This window comes from Callospermophilus lateralis, chromosome 2, assembly GCF_048772815.1.
Source record: "Callospermophilus lateralis isolate mCalLat2 chromosome 2, mCalLat2.hap1, whole genome shotgun sequence".
NCBI lineage: Eukaryota > Metazoa > Chordata > Mammalia > Rodentia > Sciuridae > Callospermophilus > Callospermophilus lateralis.
The window spans coordinates 151,207,649-151,232,514 of NC_135306.1; the positions used below are offsets into that span (position 1 = coordinate 151,207,649).

General features: G+C 42.3%; 1 protein-coding gene across 3 annotated transcripts in view; it reads left to right on the forward strand.

The window, feature by feature from the left end:
• Positions 1-11,349: 11,349 nt before the first annotated feature.
• Positions 11,350-24,866, forward strand: part of Clpb (ClpB family mitochondrial disaggregase) — a 142,276-nt gene continuing 128,759 nt past the window's right edge. For all 3 annotated transcript variants that reach the window (XR_013090402.1, XM_076846695.1, XM_076846697.1), the window contains exons 1-2: positions 11,350-11,820; positions 14,881-14,932. Coding sequence is in view for 2 of the 3 variants with exons in the window: in XM_076846695.1 (XP_076702810.1) it covers positions 11,415-11,820; positions 14,881-14,932 (458 nt within the window). In the remaining variant the exon portion in view is untranslated. The remainder of the gene's footprint in view (positions 11,821-14,880; positions 14,933-24,866) is intronic.

Sequence of the window (24,866 nt, forward strand, 5' to 3'; positions counted from 1 at the left end):
AATTGCAGCATAACTTTACATTTGTTGGTTGTACATGATGTAGCGTCACACCATATGTGCAGCCATACATGTATCCAGGGTAATGATGTCCATCTCATTCCACCATCTTTCCTGACTCCATGCACCCTCCCTTCTCCTCCCTCCCCTTTGCCCAATCAAAGTTCCTCCATTTTTTTCCCATGCTACCCCCCGCCCTGCATTATGGATCAGGATCCACTTATCAGAGAGAACATCCAGCCTTTGGTTTTTTGGGATTGGCTTACTTTGCTTAGGATGATATTCTCCAACTCCATCCATTTACCTGCAAATGCCATAATTTTATTCTCTCTTAATGCTGAGTAATATTTCATTATGTATATATATATCACAGTTTCTTTATCCATTCATCTATTGAAAAGTATCTAGGTTGCTTCCACAGTTTAGCTATTGTGAATTTAGCTGCTATGAACATTGATGTGACTGCATTACTATAGGACGCTGATTTTAAGTCCTTTGGGTATAGACCAAGGAGTGAGATAGCTGGGTCAAATGGTGGGTCCATTTTAAGTTTTCTAAGGAATTTCCATACTGCTTTCCAGATTGGTTGCACCAATTTTCAGTCCCACTAGCAATGTATGAGTGCATCCTCACCAATATTTATTATTGTCTGTATTCTTGATAACTGCCATTCTGACTGAAGTGAGATAAAATCTTAGAGTAGTTTTGAAAGGGGAACTACTATTTTGAAAAGTCCAACTTAGAGGAACCTGGAGTACAGACTCCCCAGCTAGAGCCCTGAGCCTGTTCTTGGCACTCACTGCCCTCTGCATGCACAGCTCTCCACCATAGTTATGTGATTCCTCTACTAGAGGACAAGATCTCTTCCCACTTCAGTACTGTATCTATCCATTCCTGTCTGCCAACACCCAACACAGTAGCTAGCACATAGCATATTAAATAATCAATCAATGAGTGAACAATGCTAAGCATTTTGGTAGTCATGGGGATATAGTGCTCAGCTCTCAGATCTCCCTTCAAGGAAGGACTTGCTGCCCAAACTCAGAGATCATAGTTGTCAGCCCTTTCAGGTTCTGTACAAGCAGACATTAGTAGTTACTGAGCTAGGAAGGGTCAGGAGGACATAGATAGTGGGGACAAAGACTCCATTATTTCGGTGTGACCCAGCACCACGCTGACAATCAATACTCCAGAGTGACTCTGGGTTGGCCAAGACTTGGCCAGGTCTGTATCACAGTTCATTTTCTTCCCCTACCCAATCCTGCTTCTCTCCTGCTTCTCTTCACAGGTGTTGATCCCTATAACCATCTTGCACCTCCAAATCCATATCAACTTCTGCTTCCAGGGAACCCATCCTGTGACAAGAGGCAAAATAGATTACTCCATCATCTGGGCCAGACAGAGGTGGAAGGTCGGGGAAGAAGTGCTTCCTTACTATCAAGAATTTGTGCTCTAGAATTTTAACTGCCCCTTTGCTTTCTAAGATTTTGTTCTTCAGTCATCTTTCTAGTGAAGTTATATTTGAATGTTGTCAAATACCTCTGATGAACAAAGGAAAAAGGGATTTGCCTCATGCCTGTCCATCAGAGAGATCAGAGCCCTTTCAAGCTTGGAGAAGGGGTGAGATGGTCATCCCAAGGGCTCTTAAGTAAGAGCCAGCTATGAAGTGGAGCATCTGGGAACCCTTCTGGCCTGGAGTTTCCCTCCCCTCTTTTCACTTGTTTGTGCTTTTGATTCAGTTATGTGGGAGCGCACCCTTGTGCCCCAATTTGCAATGTATTACACTGCCTCTTCAGTTTTGATGATGCTTGTGGTTCTCTTCTTCTGTACCTCAGGCAAACTTCAAAGACATGTCTGTTACATATAAACCTTTGGTTTCTTTCCACAAGCTGGGATTTTGTAGTGGTTAAAAGTCTGGGATTGGGGCTAGGGCTGTAGCTCAGTGGCAAAGCGCTGGCTTAGCATGTGTGAGGCACTGGGTTCGATCCTCAGCACCATATAAAAATTAACAAATAAAATAAAGGCATTCTGTCCATCTATAACTATAAATTTTTTTTTTTAATTTTCTTTTTAAAAAAGAAGTCTGGGCTTTGGGCTAGGTGCAATGATGCATACCTGTAATCCCAGCAGCTCAGGAGGTGGGAGGATCGAGAGTTCAAAGCCAGCCTCAGCAAAAGAGAGGCGCTAAGCAACTCAGTGAGACCCTGTCTTTAAATCAAATACAAAATAGGGCTGAGGAATGTGGCTCAGTGGTTGAGTGTCCCTGAGTTCAATCCCCCCGCCCCCACCTCACAAAAAAAGTCTGGGCTTTGGATTCAGACTATTAGAGCTCTCATTTTGTCATTTACAAGCTAGGTGACACTGGCTAAATTACTTGGTCTTTCCACATTTGAATTTTCTTGCCTGTCAAGTGAAGATAATACCTTCCCTATAAGATTGTTGTTGGAGTGCAAGGAACATGGCATGATCAGCAAAAAGAGAGTCTTGCTCTTAGTAAGCACTCAGTAAGCACACACACGTTCATTTGTACATGGGCAGACAGAGGGCTGCCACTGAGCAATACAGTTTTCAATGCAAGGGTTTACCTGCCATACCTACCCCAGACTCCACACGGCCACACTAAACTGAAGAGGTAGAGAGACACTCTGCTGCAAGAGTCGTTGTCCTCTGTCACCTTTGTACATCAATATGACCAACGTGAACCAAAAATCAGGGGGACTGTTTCTTCTGGAACCTGATTTATCACCTTGTGACCCAGAGAGCCTTCCTTCTCTCCTCCTTAGTACCAAGGTTTCAGAAAACAAGCAATAAAGAAGGAAGAGAGGAAGAAGGAAGGGAGGGAGGGAGAGAGGGAGGGAAGGGAAGGGGAGGGAAGGGAAAGAAGGAAAGAAGGAGGGAAGGGGAAAAGAAGGTGAAAGGGCAGAAGAGAGGGATAGAGGGCAGAGGGCTCAGCTTCAAGCCCAATCAGTAGGCAGAGAATAGTAGATGTGGACCCAGGAAAGACCCAAAACAAAATCTTGACGGTGAGAATAAGAGGGAGCAGTGAAATCACTTAGTCCTGGGTTCGAATTCTTATGCACCACAAACTTTCTGAGACAAAGTTGTTAGTTGCTTAATCTGTCTGATTAAGCCTGTTTCTCAGCTTTAAGCCCCTTTCTCTTTGTACCCCTCAGCCACACAGAACACTCAGTTCCTCAAACACACATGGAGGGGGGAGCATTGCACTCTTACCTCTGCAAATTTGCACATGTCCTCCCTTTACCCAGTGTGACCCCATTCTCCACGTGCTAAACCCTACACCAGCAAGTACATCCTCTTTTATCTGGTCAAGTCTGGCTCTTCCTGCAGAGCTCAGCTCAGAATCTCATCCCTCTGGAAGTCTTCCCTGACCCTGAATCTTATCATGGACTCCCAGGGAACAATCTAGATGGTAGTGCATTGATATTGCCTGTTGGCTATACACGTCTCTAGAGCTCCATGGCTTGTTCACAATTGCGGTTTTAGTACTGAGTGCCCCAGGGTCCTCAATAAATGAGGCTGAATATTATTGAAAGCTTGTAAGCTTTAAAATTGAACAGAAGCCCAGGATGGGTATTGATTGATTATTTGTTGACAGGAATGAAGTGGAGTAGACTGAGATGATGAAAATGCTGATTTCAATGATATTTGGCTGCATTATTTTAAAAGTCCACAAGATGTCAGTGTTCCGCTCAAGAAAAATAATAATAATAATGTGTCAGTCTGCATTAGATTAAAAGTTCTTCCAAAAACAAAGTGCTTCCTCTCTCTGATGCCAGAAGTTAATGAATATTAATATAGAGCAATAGAGATTATGCATATTAAAATAGAGGTTGATTGATTGTTTGATTGAATTGAATAGGTAATTATGTGTGTGTGGTACAAATTTCAAGTATACAGTAGAAAGCAAACTCTCCTTTCTTCCTATTTCTCTCCCTTATACCCCAACCCATTTTTTTATCCACCCAGGGGAAATTATTTTAATTATATATCACATCACAACATTCCTCATTTTACACATATGCAGGTAGAGCTATTTTTTAAATTCCTGAATTTTGATATGGTCAGTTGCCTCCCATTGAGGTTGTATCTATTTATACTCCCACCAACAATGCCTCCCATTGAGGTTGTATGTATTTATACTCCCACCAACAATACAAGTGTCTTTTTCTTCACAAACTTGTCACAGAATAATTTTATGCACATAAAATATTTACATGCCCAAACATATAAATATCGCATATGCAATATGATTCCCAATGTGAGAGGTAAGATATATCACATAGTTTTAAAAACAGTTTCATTGAAATATTATTAATTTCATCCAATAAATTTCACATGTTTAAAGTATAAATTTGATAATCTAATATATGTACCCCCAAGAGCATTTACATAGACAGCTGATGCAGGTAGGTTATTTAGCACAGTGACCAGAACATAGCAAATACTAAATAAAACTTGCTGCTATTATTTTTAATAAATCAGTTCATCTCAGTTATTCCACAAAAGACTGAACATGGCCATCCATAGCAGGATCAGTAGGAATGTCTTCAGTTCCATGCCTTCAGAGCCAATCCACTAGCTCCTCGCCTCAAAGTTAAATTTTAAAAAGATCTTTAAGGACTGTGGCTCAGTGGTAGAGCCCTTGCCTTACATGTGAGGCCCTGGTTTTGATGCCCAGCACTGCAAAAAGAAAACAACAAGATAAAATCTTTCACTCACAAAGACTACCAGAATGGAATATTTATCTGTTATTTTAAAATTTTTATTTACTTGTTTATCCTAATCTGTTATATAGGACAGCAGAATGCATTTCAATTCATAGTACACATATAGAGCACAATTTTTCATGTCTGGTTAATCACAAAGTATATCTGTCATTTTGGATATTTGAAGGAAAATTATATTTTTAACTGTATCTTTTGTTGCTGTTAACTGACTAAAATTTTTTCTAGAAAAATCATCCTCAAGGACTTCCACTGAAATGTCCTGAGGGAGTTTGGGGCTCTAGCCAACACCAGCCCTGCAAGTATGAGATTTCTTTGAGAACTTAAGTGTTTTACCTGTTTTTAAAAGTAAATTTCATATTTGAATTAATGCCATAGAATGACCTTTGAACCTAATGATGTCCACCCATAATGTGGAGCAGAGGCTTTGGAATAGGCAAGGATTGGTAGCTGGGAACTGTCACTCACTAGCTGCATGACATAGACAAATCACTTAATCTTTGGATTTCAGCTTCTCCATCTGTAAAAATAGGGTGGAGGGATTTCCACCTCGTGATTATTGTCAGAATTAAATAAGGATACCAATGCCTTCTCTGGGCCAGACACTGTGCAAGGTCCTTAGGATAATAAGACAAGGGCCATACCTTCAAGGAGTTGGTTCCAGAAAACCACATAATGGGCTACCTCATATGTGTATGGTAAATGTTCAACAAATATTCTATTGAATGAATCAACAAATAAATTGAATAGTAGATCCTAGTACATGTCAGTTTTTCCTCCATTTTTCCCTATATCCCTCATTGTATTAGTCCACTCATTGCTGTTACTAAAACACCTGACAATAATTTAGAGAAGGAAAAGTTGGAGAAAGATAATTTCTGTTTTTGTGATTATTATTATTATTAATTAAGCCAATCCCCCAAAAAGCTGAGAAACAGGCTTAATCAGACAGATTAAGCAACTTACAACATTCTCTCAGTTCCCAGGGGGCTCAGTGGAAGAATGCACGCCTGGGCGGTGTGAGGCACTGGGTTCAATCCTTGGCACCACATATAAATAAAAATAAAGATATTGTGTCCACCTAAAACCAGAGAATATTTCTTTAAAAAAGAATCCTATGATCATCTCAATAGATGCAGAAAAAAGCATTTGACAAAATAAAGCACCCCTTCATGTTCAAAACACTAGAAAAACCAGGGATAAGAGGAACATATCTCAACATCGTAAAAGCTATCTATGCTAAGCCCCAGGCCAACATCATTCTAAATGGAGAAGAATTGAAGGCATTCCCTCTAAAAACTGGAACATGACAGGGATGCCCTCTTTCACCACTTCTATTTAACATAGTTCTTGTAACACTGGCCAGAGCAATTACACAGACAAAAGAAATTAAAGGGATATGAATAGAAAAAGAAGAACTAAGTTAGCACTATTTGCTGATGAAGTGATTCTATACTTAGAAGACCCAAAAAATTCTACCATAAAACTTCTAGAACTAGTAAATGAATTCAGCAAAGTAGCAGGATATAAAATCAATACCCATAAATCAGAGGCATTTCTGTACATCAGTGACAAATCCTCTGAAAAGGAAACAAGAAAAACTACCCCATTTACCATAGCTTAAAAAAAAAATAGAATACTTGGGAATCAACTTAGCAAAAAGAGGTGAAAGACCTCTATAATGAAAATTACAGAATGCTAAAGAAAGAAATTAAAGAAGGCCTTAGAAGATGGAAAGATCTACTTTGTTCTTGGATAGTCAGAATTAATATTGTCAAAATGACCATACTACCAAAAGCACTGTACAGATTTAATGCAATTCCAATCAAAATCCCAATGACATTCCTTATAGAAATAGAAAAAATAACCATGAAATTCATCTGGAAAAATAAGAGACCCAGAATAGCTAAAGCAATCCTTAGCAAGAAGAGTGCATCAGGTGGTATCACTATACCAGACCTTAAACCATACTACAGAGCAATCGTAACAAAAACAGCATAGTATTGGCACCAAAACAGACTTGTAGACCAACGGTACAGAATAGAAGAACAGAGACAAACTCACATAACTACAGTTATCTTATATTAGACAAAGGCTCCAAAAACATGCATTTAGTTTTTATATCTGCTTAATCTCTAGTCTGTAACAGCCCCTTAGTTTCTGTATCTTTCATGAATTTGACACTTTTGAAGCATATGGTAGTAGGGAGAGTTCTGAGATTGCTCCTAACACTTCCACTTCTGGGTCTACATACCATGTATACACCCTGAGTGCCAGCAGAACCTATGAATATGATGTATCTCACTCCTTTGATTACATCACCTATTAATTTGACTTTGACTTATTATATGGGAGATTATTTGAATGGGCCTGATCTAATCAGGTGAACCCTTAAAAATGACTTGGCCCCTCCTAAAGTCAGACAGCTTGCTTACAAGTGTGACTTGATCTACAAGAGGTGGTCCCATGGCAGAGATCTGAGAATAGCTTCTAGGAGCTGAGAGAGGTCCCCAGTAGCCTATACCTATCAATAGAATGGGGACCTCAATTGTACAGCTGCTAGGAAACAATATCTACCAACAACCCAAGGGAGTTTTAAAAAGTACTTTTCTCTAGATGAGCCTTCAGGTGTGAATACAGCTGGCTGACACCTTGATTTTAGCCTTGTGAGGCCTTGAAGAGGGGACTTGGTTAAAATATGTTGGACTCTAGACCCATGGGAATTATGACATATTAAATTGTTAAGTTAATAAATTCATGATGACTTGTTGTGTAGCAATAGAAAATTAATACAAATATTACATCAGTTATTTGTAGAATGTCCTTCAATATGGATTTGTCTTGATCATATGGTTAATTTGACATCTGCAGTTTTCTCCACTGTAAAGTTTTTGTAGTTGATATATATCTCACAGGAGATAATTTAAGACTATACAAACCCTGCCGCTCCTGAAACTAATTATAGCCTCACCTGCAAATCTTGTCTGGAAATATTTGTTACTGTGGTATCTGTCTAATGGTAATTCTTTATTTCCCTACCCCTCCAACATTTATCAGTTGAACTTCTACTATAAGAAAGAGCTCTCTCTTCTCCTATTCCTTCCTCATTTATCTGTTTATCTATTTGATTGTTTATATCACTATGACTTCATGGATATTTGTTTTACTCTGTAGATAAAATCCTTACATTGTCATTGTTTTTCAGACAGTGGCTCCCAGTTAATATCACTAGCAACTCCTCAACGTTGACTCCTGTGGTTTTCCATGAAGCTGCATCTATTTTTTAAAATTCTTAATTGTTCTTTTTAGTTGTACATGACAGTAGAATGTATGACATATCATACATACATGAAATATAACTTCCCATTCTTGAGGTTGTACATGATGTGGAGTTACACTGGTCGTGTATTTATATATGAACACAGGAACATCATGTCCAATTCATTCTACTGTCTTTCCTATTCCCATCTCCCCTCCATTCCCTTCATTCCCCTTTGTCTAATCCAGTGAACTTCTATTCTCCCCTCCCCATCCCCTGCCCTCCCTATTGTGAATTAGAATCTGCATTTCAGAGAGACTATTTGGTCTTTGGGTTTTGGGGTTTTTTTTGGTGGGGTGCAGGGATTGGCTTATTTAACTTAGCATGATAGTCTCCAGTTCCATCTATTTACTGTTGGCTGAGTAATATTCCATTTTGATATGTATCACATTTTCTTTACCCATTTATCTGTTCAAGGGCACCTAGGTTGGTTCCAGAGCCTGGCTATTGTGAACTGAGCTGCTATAAACATTGACAACTGTGTCACTACAGTTGCATCTGGTTTTGAGCCACCCTTTACTTTCTGACACATAAGATGCTCCTGGCTCATTTCATATTTTCCTTGCTTCAGGCCATTTTTGCAGGGGTACTTGGTTCCTGAATGATGTTTAGATATGGTGTAGGTGTGTTTGGTTTCTAGGGTGTTGTTGCTTTTAGATCCTCTCAGAGGACAAAGCTAGGTAATATATTATTATTATAACCCATACATATTTACATATCTATATTTCTATATTGATCTATCTGTATACTTTAAAACCATGAGTTTTATATGGATACCTCTGATTCCAATTCAATATTTCAAGGTTAATCTTAGCTTTTTCTATTCCCTTATTTATAACTTCCTTCTCCACAGTGAAAAACCCAGCAACAGTCTATTCACTCCTTTGTGTTAAACTGTGTGTGTGTGTGTGTGTGTGTGTGTGTGTGTGTGTGTGGTTTTATATTTCAGGAAAAGTTGTTTCCATAGAATGGGTGGGACAGAGTGATCTTCCACCCCACTTGAGAGGTAGGTCCCTGCATTGATTCTCCACTTTCCGCCTCCTCCTGAATCCCACCCCAATCACCTAACTGCAAACTAAATGAAACTTGAGTTCTCTGCCTTCCAATTCAAGAGCTGGGTGCTCAGGCCTGAGGTAGAGTAACTGGAACCTAACATAAACCTCTGCTTTCTGCTCAGACCAAAAGGAAGTCATCTTGGAGTGAATGTCTTTTACAATACTAGCACTAGTTGTCACCTCCAATGTTGTTTGAAGTTTGAAATAAAATGATATGGCGCCTTTTAATTTTTTTATTTAAATGCTAACACCATAACTTAAGAGTTTTTGAATTGATTGGTTTTTTATACATTTATTTATTTGTTTATTTATTTTCATGTGATGCTGAGGATTGAACCCAGTGCCTCACATCTGCTAGGCAAGTGCTCTACCACTGACCTATAACACCAGCCCCTTGAATTGGTTATTGACCATCCAGAAGTCACTGAGTCCCAGCTGATTCTAATGCGTGTTTCCATACTTGCTGAACGCATCCTACACAGACATTGATAGTTAACCTCTGTATTCTTACCAAAGACTGAGTACCCCTCATGAACATTTTCTGTGAAACTCAAATGAGGGAATCCATGGGTAAGTCCTTAAAAACTATGCCACACTAAGTAAGCTGAAGAGTGCTGGGTTGTGTCTGCAGCAAGACAGTTTGAACTCTGCGCACTCTGAGGTGCACTTCAGAAGGCAGAAGTAGTCCAAAACAGGGATGGGGTGACACTGCTATTGTGAATGGGTGGCTAACAAGAAGGATATTATGGAATCTATTAAAATACGAAGAGTCTTTAAAAGCATTCATTCATTTCATTAAACAGCTATTTTCCACCTGTCTTACTAACCCACCTGGAAGTAAGCAGTACCACCTGAGGAGGTTTAGAATAGGAGTATGATGCTGGACCAGAGCAAAGAATACAATAAAAGCAGCCATTTCTTCAAGACCCTCTGTGAGCAAGGTACTGTGTTAGGAGTTTTCTACATAGTATCTTATTTAATACAAACAATCATCTGGACTATCAGAAAGTTAAAGGAAATTGTCTAAGGTCAAATAGCTAGTAAATGCAAGAGTCAAAACTAAAATCCAGGTCTGCCTGAAAGCCAACGCTCATGCTCATTTCCCCTAAAGTGAAAGCAATCCATTCTCTGAAGAAATATTTATTGAGTGCCTCTTTTGTTCCAGACATTATTCTCGGTGCTAGTGATATAAAAGTGAAGGGGGAAAAAGTCCCTGTAGCATGGTGTTCATGTTGTCCTGGGAAAATAAATAAATGAAAAATATTTAGTATGTCAGGTGGTGATTAAATAGGATAGGAAAGATGGGGCCAGGTTGGGTTGCTGTCTTTACTGGAATGATCAGGGACGTCTCTGACAATGTGAAGTATGTGCAGATCTAAAAAACACGAAGAAGAAATAGAACTGGCTCAAAGACAACTTTCCTTCTTTGCCTACTGTGGGTTCAGTTTGGAAAAAAGGAAGAGATAAGATACAGGTGTTTGTGAAAGCATGGACCTGGAGTCAGAAGACTTTGTCCTTTTATTTTATTTTATTTTTTTATTTAAATGCTAACACCATAACTTAAGTGAGTTTTAGTCTAGGTGATTTATTGGCAAATCATTTCACCTTTGAGCTAAATTCTCTTAGTTGTGGACGGGAACGACAGTCCTTGCCCAGCTTCCCACACACAGCCACTACGAGGATCAGATGAGACAGCCCATGTGAAAACTCTCTAAAAATGGTACAAGTTGGAAATCAGGGTCAGAGGTCAACTCTTCACGCGAAAGGCAGTGTGAGTGGTAAGTAAATTAAAGGTGTCCTTATTTTAGGATGCCGGTTTCCCCAGGCATCTTTTTGAAAAGTCGCCCAAATGAGAAATGAAATAAAAGAACTAATAATAAGTTTCATAACAGGTATCTGCCGAAGACCCCTATTTAATTTAATACTGGTCAAAAATTGCATCATGTGTTTCAACTAAACTAAGAAAGAAGTTCTGAGATTGGAATCTTGTAACTCTAATTGCCACGCCCCATCGTAGCCTTTTTCTTTTCGCCGCGCCCCTCCCTCTGAACTCCATTTCCCCACATGCCTCGGGCTCCTCTCAATCAGCCGACTTTGTGACGCAATCCCGCTGCCTTCTGGGAAATGTAGTTTATTTGATCTCCGCCTGCGGTAAGATCTTAGGGCTTGCAGACTACCACTCCCGTGAGGTTGAGCGCAGCCCCACCCCGTTCGCGGCGTCTTCGAACGTGCCGCGGCAGCCATGTTGGTCGTGGCCAGCACAGGGGCCGGCACCAGGGGGTTATTGAAGCAGCTGTCATGATGCTGGGGTTCCTGGTGTTGAGGAGAACGGCGCCGGCGCCGCAGCTCCTCCTCCGGCTGCTCAGGTCCGCAACGCTTCAGAACCAGGGAGGTGTCTCCGGCCGGAGCGTAACCACCAGGGGACGCGGGGAGCCGCAGTGGCTGAGAGCGGCCGCCGGGGGGCGCCCCGGAACATCTTCGGCATTACCACTTGGTCGAGGGGCAGCCACCTGGGGGCGCCGGGGAAGATGCATCGAGAACCAGCTCCTGTCTGCTGCCCCCTGTGGACGCCTACCTATCCCCGAAGAAACCCTCCCGGGACAGGACAGCTGGAAGGGTGTCTCTAACAGGGCCGGGCTGGGCATGTGGGCCCTCGCCACAGCACTGGTGGTTCACTGCTACAGCAAGAGTTCGTCCAACAAAGGTGATTATGGGGCCAGGTTCAAGGAAGGGAGATGCGGGACGAGTGCCCTGATCCGCATCTTTGGAGGGTGGAGGTACTTATCGATTTAGACCTGCATATCTTCAGTCTTGGAAGGACCCAGACCAGACATCATCTGATTTCAGGGGCAGGGTGTTGCATTGGAGAGCTCACCAACTCGGAATTCTATAATCTCCCATCATAGGTCAGCCTCCTCTCTTTGGGCATCACTTTGTCTATCTGTACAATGGGGGCATTGGACTAAACATCTAATTACAGCATGGTCCTTTTGTGCGCTGATATTCTGTCTTTCAAAACGTCTCCAGAAAGCCACAAGCAGTTTTAAGGGCAAGAACTAACTGCTGTAAAGAAGTTGTCAGCCTACAATGGCCCGAGAAAGGAAGAGACTTGATTCCAGTGCCAGTTTGATCACTTGCTCCTTTCTGGCCTCACTGACTACACCTATAGTGAAGGATGATTTTTCGGTACTTACAGTACTGTTATTTTGACTCCTCCTGGAGTGCGGTGGCATTAGTCTTTTAGGGTTTTGCTGTACCTTTCTCAGACTTGAGTCAATCTTGCTGTGTGGGGCAGTTGGCAGAAGAGGAAGTTGGATCCCTGGAGACCAAGAGCAGTGGGGTTGTCAATGTGGTTGACCCAGATTGGCCTCTCAGCTGGGTTCATGGAGCTAAGCAGGGGCCTGGAGAGTGGGTGGGGAGCCAGACTTCTGGCCTGCCTGAGCCCAACCACTCTAGTTCTCAGTTGTCCTTAAGAAAGGTACTGAGGCACGTTATCCATAGATTCATTCCAAACTCTGAGACCTTGGAGCAAAATTGGGGACTGCCTGGACTTACATTTGTTTATTCAGTAGGATGTGACAACTGTAAAGGAAGTGTTTTGAATTAAAGGAAGAACACTGGGGATCTTGTTTTGGGTCTAATTCTTCCCCTCATGAATATGAACTCTTGCTCCTTCTCATTGGACCTCTCTACAAAATAAGGGCATTAAAATAGACTCTTCTAGCTTAGGCAGCTACGATTCTGTAATTTGTCACAATTTTGGATGATACCTTCTTGTGCCTAGTTTTGAGCGAGGTATATGGTAAGTTCTAATTTAACATGAAAGTCAGTTAAGGCGATGGTGCAGGTAGTTCAGTGTACAGAGCTATTGAGTGGTGTTATGTGTTGTTGGAGGAGCAGAGGGCTAGCAGGGCCAGGAAAGCTTGCAGGATGAGGCGGGGGATGAAAGAAAAAGAGAATGACATGGTAAGCCCCTTGAGAGCAGGGAATGCATTTTACCTTCTTTTTCAGGTTGATACTACCAAATTTTTCTAACACCTATGTGTTATCTGCCCACCAGTGTCTGGAACTTAGTGGCTACTTAGTAAATGTGTCTTGAGTTGGGTTGCATTCCATGCAAAGGCTTTCTCCAGTAGTTGGTGTGCGCAGTAGCTAGCAGTGGCTAGTGGGTGGAGCATGAGGTTTTTGGAATGAGGTGAGAGCAGATGGAGGGATGTGGATTGGTTTGGGATTCTTCTGTGTGCTATGGAGAGCCATGGAAGTTTCTTAAGCAGGGAATGTCCAGAGGCCAGTGTGTTTAGATGAACTGGAGGAAAGTAACTAGAGACTTGCCTAAGAAGTTCTTGTGAATTTCCCCAAGAAAACTCAATAATAACCCAAATCATGAACAATTCCAACTCTTCTGACTTGCCAGCTACCTTGTCCCCTGACTCAGGGTTTTGAGCTAAATCCCTCAGCGCTGTGTAGTAGAACTGGACCCTTCAAAAGCCAGGAGGCCCTGGTTTTAATTGGCACATTTCTTACTCACTCGGACTTTGGAGAAGCTATTTTTATCTGCAGAGCGAGGGGAGAATGGGTAGAGCCATCTTTGAGAAAGGGGTATTTTCCTTCTAACTGGAGACTGACTGAGCATAATTTGGTGTGTGTTTGAAGAACAGTCATATAAGGTAAGCAGGAAAGACCTGGCCCTGAGATGTAGGCCAGGAGGTAGGTGAAGGCACCAGTGTCTGAAATGGTTTTCATATGTATGATAAGGTGGGTATCTTATCTCTTATGCAGATAAGGAAACTGAGGCTCAGGAGTTGGCTAAAACAATAATTGTTGAAACTGGAACTATAGCCCGGATCTTGTTTCTCCCACATCTCACTAGCTGACTTGTGGCTGGACGGAGAGCTCCTCAAGTAGGGCTGGGTAGGAGTCAGTCCACTATCTCAGAACTAGGCTGGGCACAGAGGGCTCCATGGGGCATTTAGTATTGGACTGTTTGAAAGAGTTGTGCCTTTACTCTTGACTTTTGAAATTTTCCAAGTCTGGCAGTTCTTCCTTGTGGCCACAAGGTGATGCCAACAGCCTGCCAGCTGCACATTGCTGTTCTGCTAGGCCTGGTGAGTCTAAGGGTTCTGACCCCTCTGCTTTGAGCTTTCCTTCTCTGAGCCTGGCCCCAAAGAGTTTGCAGACTTTTTAACCATCATTTTGTCTCAGCGTCTTTGTGAGACTGGCATGGTAAAGATTATTGTCTCTGCTTTGTAGTCTGGGAACCTGTGGTTTTAAGAGAAAGGGGTACATGGTAAGTAGATGGTGAATAGGTTGGAGCCAGGTCTCAATGATTCCTAGTTGAGGCCTTCTCCGTTTGTAGAGTGGCCTACACCCTTGCCTGCCGCTGTCTATTCTCTTCCCTCCCTTTGGTTTGTGACCTGTGACATCAAGATTCAGAACTGGGCTAAGAAGTAGGGAAAGAGTGAGACAAGGTCAGGGAATGGTAAATAATAACAACCATAGTAATAGAAAATACACTTTCACAGAGTTTTAGGGCTATGAAGAGCAGGGATATTTTTATTCTAAGTATTTACCCAGGTGAGGTGTGGAGCTAGCAGTTTACCTATATCCCCTGTGTGGTGAGAGCAGTGGAGAGTTCGGGCTCCCTTAGAGAAAGGTATGAAAGTCAGATTGCTAGCAGTGGAGCCCAGGTGGGGAGGGGACGATGAAGCAGCCCTGAGGAGAAGGTCCTGGCCAGCCATCTGATCAGCGCCCCCTCTCTCTTCAGATGCAGCCCTGATGGAAGCTGCCCGTGCCAACAATGTTCAGGAGGTCAGCAGGTGAGTGTTGGCCCCCCAGGCCTTGCTCTCCCCTAAAGAGGGGCTGAGCAGGTGAGCCCCTTCCTCATGTGATGACTTTGCCTTGAAAGAAGTCCTCACTCTTAAGCTGTGAACTGTCCCCTGTGATTCCTGTAGCATCAGAGTCACCTGAACTCCCTTGGCCCAGGGTCAGCCTTTACATATTTTAGGTAGGGAGGAAACTCCCAGATATCCCTGAGTCTTCTGCAGGGATTATTTGGACTTCCCTCCACATCCTGTTGGTCCTCCTCTGGATCATCTGGTTTGTTTTGTTCCTTTGTGGAAGGGGCACATGTTACTGCTTGTTGCCTGGGTGGGGTGCAGGTGGGCACCCATGGAGAGAGGCTTGTGGATTTAGAAGGAAACTGGAAGAGACCTTTGTGCCAGAGGCCCTGGGGCTAGAAAGGCCTGTCTTCACAGCTGGGGTGCCCATGTTGGGTCCTGCCAGGGGAAGACTGCCGTTCTCCAGCCTCACTGACTCAGCTAGTCCTTTGGGGCCATGAAGTTTTGTATTTGAGGTTTGTCTTGTGTTTAAGCACAGGGACAGGACTCAACTCAAAGCTCATTCTGGTGCCAGGGACAGGGCAGAATCTGTCCTGGATAATGCTGAGACTGGGGACAGCATAGAGTGTGTCAGCTAGGGGCCACTGGTTGAAGAAACTACTGACCCCTTCTGTCCCTCATTTGACCTCTTTTGGCCCTTTGAGTAGATTTGGGTGGCCATAGGACACCCCCTTTTCTCTACCATCACATCCAAATCTTAGGAAGTTAGATGTTTGGGGCAACTATCCCTGTACCCCAGTACCACTGACACTTGGTGCTCTTTCCACTCCAGCAGCTCGAATATATAAGAGAGTGCTGAAAGGCAGCCACGGCCCCACCAAGACTTACTGCTTTGATTCCCTTTCATTTTATCTGCAGCATTATTATTGATTCTCAGGGGTGCTTTTGAGTATTAATGTTCAAAGCTTAGTTTTTAATAAACCACTTTTGAAAGTATGGGCTGGGAGTTGTTTTGTAGCCAAATAAATATGATGGAGCAATAGTTTAATAAACATGCGATGATGCATCTTAAAAAACCAAGCACAGATGTCATCTTGTTATTATAAGAGCCATTCATAACTGCAGGCTGTGTGTGGCATCTCCATTCCCCCAGAAACAAATGAGCCCTGCTTTATTCTGCCACATTAGAAGGGAAACAAGGGGGTGGAAACTGGCCCTTGCTGACCCTGGAATCACCTGTTGGTAGCTGCAAGGTGCCTGCTTCCCCCTGGCTAGCCCAGAGAACTCTTCTGGACTCATTCCTGCTGGTGTGGACAGTGTCTCTTGGGCCCTTTCATGGAAATCCCTGGTCTCTAGCTTTTCTCCCTCTTGTTCCCCAATTCCCTTGGTCAGGCTAACTCAGTCAGAATCTCCCTTCACTGCACGAGAGGACGTCAGAGATGAGTGAGACACCGACCCTCCCTGCAGCCCCTATCTCACACAGCACCACAGAGCAGGGACAGACTGAGCAAAGGCAGAGGCAGGCGAGCCTGGCTGCCTGCTGGGCCAGGGGACTCTGTGGAGCTGGTGCAGGGTGTGGGGAAAGAGGGAAGGTGACTTGAGAGAGGCTGGAATGTGCACAGCCTGCCCTGTCCAGGTTGAGGGTTTTCAGACCCTCAGTGGGGAGGCATGGGAGTTTTTGAGCAGGGGACTGACCCTGCTTGGTTAGGACTGTTTCTGAGAGCTAAAGAATGAACTGAATGGGGAAAAGCTGAAGACAGCTCTGTGGAGAGACAGTTTTAATAAGACAGATTCAAGGTGATAAAGGCCTAAGAGCACATTGTTCCTGCCTCACCAAAGCAGTTCTTGCTTCTGAAAGAATGAACTGACCTCTGCTGGGCACTATAGGTGGTGTGGGGTGAGGGTGGTAATCTGGCTGTGGTCTCAAACAGACAAGTAACCCACCAAATTACAGTTCTTCCTGCTAACAGGGCAGGTGTTGAAGAGGTAATTATAGGGATGGCCTGACCATCCTCACTATAAGGAAACCTTAAGTTTTACTCAGCCTATCTGTGCCCTAGACTCTACACAATTGCTTCATGCAGCTACTTTTTTGTTCCTCTGTGCCCTGACCCTTAGCTCTGCCCATTAGATTGGCCTATAGCGGAATAGAATTTTTTTTTTAATTTACACATGATTGAGACACCGTATATATGATTGATATGGTCATTGATTCAGTATTTGGAATAAAAGAAGGATCTAGTGAATAATATTCTACTCTTTCCATGCTGTCTTGGGATTCTTGCTGTGTATGTCTCTGCTCTGACCTCCATCATCTCCTTTCTTCAGTCCAGAGCCTCAGGAGAGGTACTGTTCAGGAGGAAGTGCTTTATCCTCCTCTTTAGAACACTCAAGAGTCTATAGTCCCTGGGCTGTGGACGTGGGACCTTCACACAGCATCTCTGTGCTCATTGCTCATCTGCCTGAGTTCTGGCAGCCTTCAAGGCTCAGTTCAGGTGCTGCCTCCCTGTGAAACCTTCCTGGATTCCTCTTAGCTGGGTGTTATATTTTCCTTCTCCTACTCTACCATTCCCTCTGATCTGGAAGACTATGAGTGTTGGATAAAAAGGGCCATGCCTAGCAGGAGGGCAATCTAGAAAAGAAGTTGGAGGTCAGGGTGGAGGGGCAGGGCTGAACATCAGGATTGAGGGGTAGATAGTCCACACAGGAAAACCAGTGAAGTACACATGCTGACCTAATCAGGAACTGATCCCAGATCCTCACAGAGTGTGTGACCATCAAGCCAATCTTCTGACAGCGGTACTGATATGTGGACACCATTGACTTGCTTTATGTGAATCTGGCTAATGATGTGTGGGGTTGGCAGAACCTACCACTCACCACGCTTTGTTAAGAGTTTCATGGGCTACATTTTACTTTAAACCACAGGATTGTGTTTTTCACCATGGCAGGAACAAAGTCTGGTGCCCTAAAAGTCTCTTTTACCATATGTTCTAGTACAGGAGAACTCAATTACTTTACTCATTTCAGTGTAACTGAAGCGAGAGGTCCTTACTCCCACTGGTTGCCTCCCCATTGGTTGCATGAAAGGGAAGCTGGGTCTCTTTGCCCTTTCTCCTTCCCTCCCTCCCTCCTCCCTGAGGCACTTAAACTTTGTAAGTTCATCCGGTCCTGGCACTTCAGAAGTAGAAGCCTGGCCCCTATCCTACCTGTTGACAGTGAGCAGGTGGCCCTGCTCCTGGGCTCAGCCCAAACCTGAACCTGGTTTCTGAACTGAAGAGCCACTCACCCGAAACAGAGGGCACATCTGTCTGGGCTCAGGCTGAGCCATGTGAGGACTCCTCTTCTCCAGTGGATATCACATTTCCTTCTGATCAAACCAGTGAAAAACAACATTCCTGCCTATTTTCTTCTATTAGCAGTGCAGAAGCTGGGCTTCTGTTAAGTAGCTAACTCAGTTGTTTATCAGCCCAGCCTCTGATGAAAGAGGCTTGGTGGTATCAGTCTTGGACCTCTACCCTCTGCCCTTTCTCTCCATTTGTTCATCTGATAAACATTTGCTGAGCATTTACCATATGTTGGGTCCTCTCTTGGCACAGGGGATACCCAAGCAGGCATGATTCCTGACCTCAGTGACAGATCCTTTGGCAAAAGTGTGATCTGTGCTAGAGACAGGAAAGTGCAGGGACTGCTGCAGTGCAGAGGTGTCCCTAATCAGCCTGGGGAGTTAAGAAAAGCTTCCTTGAGCAAATGGCACATGATCTTAAAATATCAACAGTGTTCAGCAAATAGAGGGGGAAAGCATTCCGAGCAAAAGGGACAGCACCAGTGGTAGCACCAGGGCAAGGAACAGCCAAGGGGTGTGTGGGAAGGGGAAATTGTGCATTGTTTGCCACAAGATCACAGTCTGAGGCTGAAGGGACTGGAGATAGGTAGAGATCTGGTCATGAAGGGCATCGATTGACTGGACCTCAGTTGCCCACATGTCTAGCATGTTCTCTGTGCCTACCCCTGTGGTGAATTGGGCGGGGTAGGGGGTGGGGCAACAGCAGTGAAGAAGGAGAACCAGTTCTGCCTTTGAGAAGCTTAAATCTCTCTTGGTAAGAAAAGAGGACATGAGTAAAAAATTGTGAACCAGCAAAGCAAAGCACAAAATGCCTGACTTGTATGAGTCTAAGTCATGTGGAGATGATAATAGCTAGAACCTGTGAATTGTAGAGTTATTATTACTAGTAATTATTAATTTATGCAACCAATGTTAATGAGTGCTTGTTAGGAACTAGGTGTTGGCTGAGTGCTGAAGACACAGTAGTGAACACGACCAGTACAATCCTTGTCCTATTGGTACTTACAGTCCAGTTGGGAGGCCAGAGGACTCTAAGCATGTACTTCAAAAGTGAAATAAAGTTTATCTTTTCAGTAAATGGTACAGGGACCACTGAGTAGGCATATGCAAAAGACTTCTCAGGTGGAGATCACATTTCCTTCTGATCAAACCAGTGAAAAACAATGCTTAGAGAAGCTTAAATCTCCCTTGGTAAGAAAAGAGGACCCTAATACCATATGTAGAAATGAACTCAAAACAATCATGCAACCAGAGACATGAAAAATTGTGTTCCAAATGTGTAGTATGAATTGAAATGTATTCTGCTGTCATGTATAAAAAATTAGAATAAATAAATAAATTTAAAATTTAAAAAAAGATTCATGGAGATAAATGTAAATGCTAATGCAGTAAAACTCTTAAAAGAAAACATAGAATTAAATCTTTGTCACTTTGGGTTAGGCAAACCTGCCTTAGATATGGTATCAAAAGTATAAGCAACCAAAGGGGGGAAAAATTGGACAGCATAAAAATTTAAAACTTATATGCTTCAAAGGCTAAGATCAAAAGTGTAAAAAAGAAGGCTGGGGCTGTAGCTCAGTGGTAGAGTGCTAGCCTTGTACCTGTGAGGCACTGGGTTCAATCCTCAGCACCACATGAAAATAAGCAAATAAAATAAAGGCATGCTATGCATTTACAACTACAAAAATTTTTTTAATGTGAAAAGAACAAATAATAATAATAATAATAATAATAATAATAATAGAATGTGAAAAGATCCTAGTTGGGCATGATGACACATGCCTGAAATCCCAGCTACTCAGGAGGCTGAGGCAGGAAGATTGCAAGTTTAAGACTCAGAGAGAGAGACTCTGTCCCAAAATATAAAGGGCTGGGGATGTTGATCAGTGGCAGAGTGCCTGTGGGTTCAGTTCCCAGTACTGCAAACAAAACAAAACAGAAAATAACCTACCTAAACATGGACAAAGAATCATCTGAATAGACGTTTCTTCAAGGTATATATACAAATAACCAACAAGCACATGAAAAGATGCTCAACATCATTAGTCAGGGACATGCAAATAAAAACCACAGTGAGATACCACTTTGTACTCATTAGAATGGTTATAATAAAAAAGATTGTCAAAAGCAAATGCTGTCAAGGATATAGAGAAATTGGAATATTCATACATGCTGTAGAGGGGGTGTAAAGATGGTATAGCCACTTTGGAAAACAGCTTGGCAGTTCCTCAAAATATTAAACATAGAGTTACTTTATGACCCAGCAAGTCTGCTCTAGGCATATATATCCCAAAGAAATGAAAACATGGACATTAATGTATTTGTACGTAAATGTTCACAGCAGCATTTTTCATAACATCCCCAAAATGGAAACAACCTCAAAGTCAGTCTGTTAACTGATGAGTAGATAAATAAAAATATGATAAAACCATATGTCATAATGTTATTTGTCAATTTCAAGAAAGAAAGTACTGATATACTGCAAAATGGATGAACCTTGAAAGCATTATGCTAAGTGAAGGAAGCCAGTCACAAAAGTCTACTGTCTTGAAATCTTGGATTACAGTAACAAAATGTCATAGATTGGGTGGCTTATAAACAATAGAAATGTATTTCTCACAGTCTGGAGGTTGGAAAGCTCTGGTAGATATTTTTTCTAGTGCCTACTTCCTGCTTGACAGATGGCCGTTATACTGTGTTGTCACGTGGCAGAAGGAATAAGGGAACTTTCTGAGATCTCTCTTTTATTTTTTAGGGGGCTGGGATTGTGGCTCAGTGGTAGAGTACTTGCCTAGCATGCTTGAGGCATGAGTTCAATCCTCAGCACCACATAAATGAAAAATAAAGATGTTGTGTCCACTTAAAAATATTTATAAAATATTTTTAAAATATTTACTTTTTAGTTGTAGTTGGACACAATACCTTTATTTTATTTATTTATTTTTATGTGGTGCTGAGGATTGAACCCAGGGCCTCACACATGTGAGGTGAGCGCTCTACTGCTGAGCCACAACCCTAGCCCCCACCCCATCTCTTTTATAAGGTTACTAATCCCGTCTAATAGGGTCCCACCCTCATGACCTACTTAACCTCTGCATATCACATTGGAGAATAGGTTGTTGCCTGAATTGGGGGGAGGGGGTCATAAACATTCTGGCTATAGCAGCCATGTATTTTATGATCTTATTTATATAAAATGTTCAGAAAAATTCATGGAAATAAAGTAATCGCTGAGCCGGGTAGGAGATCAGAAAAAGGGACTGAGGAATTACTGCCAGTGGGTTCAGGGTTCTTTTTGGTGTGGTGAAAATGTTCTAGAGTGCAATTGTAGTTGTGATTGAACAATTCTAAATATACTAAAAACAATCCAATTGCACATTTCTAAATGGGTGGAATTTATGGTTTGTAAATTATATCCCATTTTTTTTTCTTCTTATTTAAACTTTTTTAAAAAAGTGAAGTACAAGACACTATGGGATGGGGCTGGGGTGGTGGCTCAGTGGTAGAGCGTTCACCTAGCATGCAGAAGGCACTGGGTTCGATCCTTGGCACCACATAAAAACAAACTAATGTGTTCACCTAAAAACTAAAGATACATAAATAAATTAATAAAAAACAAGACACTATGAGGTCTTGAATATAGGAGGCTTCTTGGAGGCCTAGTGTGTATCAGTAAGGGAGAGCTTTTGAGTAAATGAGATTGGGGTTAACTCTGAAGAATAAAGAAAAAGAAAGGTGGAAGGAAGTTTAGTTAGAAGGAAGAGCAGGTACAAAGCCCTGAATTAAGAAAAGATGTGAAGAAATTAAATTGAGAGAAGGCCAATATGTTGGACTCCAGAGAACAAGGGGGAGAAGTGGTATGAAATTAAGTTGTAAAGTTAAGCAAGGATCATACCACATGGGGTCTCTAGACCATGTTAACAGTTTTTATTTTTGTTCTAAGTGGGCTACCTCTGAGGAATTTTAAACCATATGTGCATGTGTGAGAGAGACTAACAGGTACACATGATGTAAATTGTAATTTTTAAAGATCATCTGGTTGCTTGGTGAAGACCAGATTGGTGGAAAGCCATGGTGAAGACGGTAAGACTGGTTGAAAAGAAACTGGAATGGTCCAGACAGATGATGTGACTTGGACTACCATGTTAGTAGCAAAAATGGAGAAAGTTATCTGGCTAGAACTTGGTGATGGTTAGCTTAGAGTCTGTGCCTAGTACAGTAAGTATTGTATGGATGAATAGGATTGATATGATTGACTAGGGAGGAGAAAGTGTTAATGAATTTCAGTCTTCAGGCTTGATCATCTGTGTAGATGCCATTGCCATTCACTGAGATGAGGATCCTGGAGGAAGACTGGGTTGGGAATAAGGGAAGGATAATTTTAAATTAGTTCAATTTTAAACAGGTGGAATTTAACATGTTGGTGAGATAGTCAAATGGAAATGTCACCTAGGCAGTTGAATTATGGGTCTTTTGACTCTTCCCATGATACTTAACCATGCTGCCTTTCAAAATCTTAATTATCATTTAAGAGATTCTTTTGATGTCCTATTTTGGTTTCTGGCTTGATGGTTTTCGAAAATAAAGGACTTCATAACAGTATAAACTGGTTTACTAGATGGCTTTGGGGGGAAAAATTCTGATTGGGTTTACACTTAGGAAAAAAAGAAAGAGCCTGTGTTGAGGGATAAACACATTTATTCCAGCTCTGCATCCATGGCTTGGGTTGGTTCTTGTCCCCAAATGCTCCAGCTTGAGGCACTTGCTGTCCATGTACAGGATTGAGGTGTCCAGAATGTGTTTAGCTACAGCATAGGTAAACGTTCTACACATTGATCCAAGGATTTTATCTAATTAACAAAAGCCCTGGCTGGTAAATGCATTTGGCTGTCTCTGGGCCTGGAGAGGCTGTCTGTTTATCGATTGTTGTATCGTTTTGGCTGGATGGGAAGATATTAATGATGGCATCAGAGCAACCAAAACATCCTGCTCTCTTAATCAGTAAATATGTAAATATCCTTGAGCCTTGCAGTAGATTGAAACCTTTGTCTTAGGCTAGACCAGAGGTCAAGGCCTCAAGGACATCATTTCCTATAATTCGATGTCTATAGTTACAGCGTCTTAAGATTATTACAGTTTTTTTAAAGGAAGGGTGTAACTCACAGGTTTTTTTTTTTTTGTGTTGGGGGCCGGGTGCTGAGGATCAAACCCATGGCGTTGTGCATGCTAGGCAAGTGCTCTACTATTGAGCTATACCCCCAGCCCTCATGCACGTTATTTGAATGTCAGCTGCCCTAAAGCCCAGCAGCCCAAAGTTGTGTATTTGGTAGAGCTTAGGAACAGAGAACAGCCAGAGCAAGTTGTGATGGGCTTGGCAGTAGCAGAATGTCACTCAAGGGGGAGCTTAACCCTGGGCTTGAACCTCCAGTGTTGGCCCTACTACTTCTGGACTGTGTGACCTCGGGCTAAATTTTTAACTTCCTTGGAGGCCTCCACTATAAACTATCTTTAATGATACCTGTCTGACCGTCCTCCCAGCTCTCTTGAGAGTCCCAGGCAGGTAAACAACTTTGAATTCAAAATTACTCCTACCTCCAGGTGTCATGTGTATGCCTGTAATCTCACTCAAGAGGCTGAGGCAGGAAGAGCCCAAGTTCAAGGCCAGCCTTAGCAACCTGGGTTAAATCCCCAGTATGACAACAAAGAAAAGGAAAGAAAGAAAAAAAAAATCATCATGCTTTGGGTCATCACTGTCACATTCAAATTCCTGTGTGTTCCTATAGCTCCTTTTACTTCCTCTGTGAATACTTAATACCTTCTGTTGAGATAGGTGGTTTGTTTTCTTGTTTCTCTCGATACTGTTGCTGTGTTGTTCAGCACTGTGTTTGTAAATAATTAGGAATGACATGTTGAATATTGTTGAAAATGTTTTGTAAATGGAAGAGCATATACTTTAGTAGTTATCACAATTGTAACAAACTGTAAACAGCCAGGGAGAGTTGCACACCCCTGTAATCCCAGCTACTCAGGAGGCTGAGGCAAGAGGATACAAGTTTGAGACCAGCCTGGGCAACTTGGTGAGACCCTGTCTACAATAAAAATTTAAAGGGCTGGGATGTAGCTCAGTGGTAAGAGTACTCCTGGCTTCAATTACCAGTACCTCTAACTAAGTAAACAAACCTGTAAACAAACAGAGAACTAACCTCCCTTGGAAATAAGCAAAATGTAACAATGAAGTCATTTAATATTAATTAAGCAAATAACACCTACTATGTGTGGTACTCTGCTAGGTGGATCAGTCAGGGGTCAGCCAAAAATATGTACAGGCTTTGCTTCATAGAGCTTAAAGCCTAGCCAGACATTTATCCTACAAATGTGAAGTTGCTACTGTGACAAACGACCAAGATTTCCTCTCCCCAGAGGGATTTTGCGCTCTGAAGTGAAGGATAAGGAAGAGTTTCCTAGGTGAAGAAGATGGGAAGAGCTTTCCTGACGGAAGAAACCTAAAACCCTGTGGGAGGAGGAAGCATGGCAATTGCAAAGGACTAAAAAAGGCCTATGGGACTG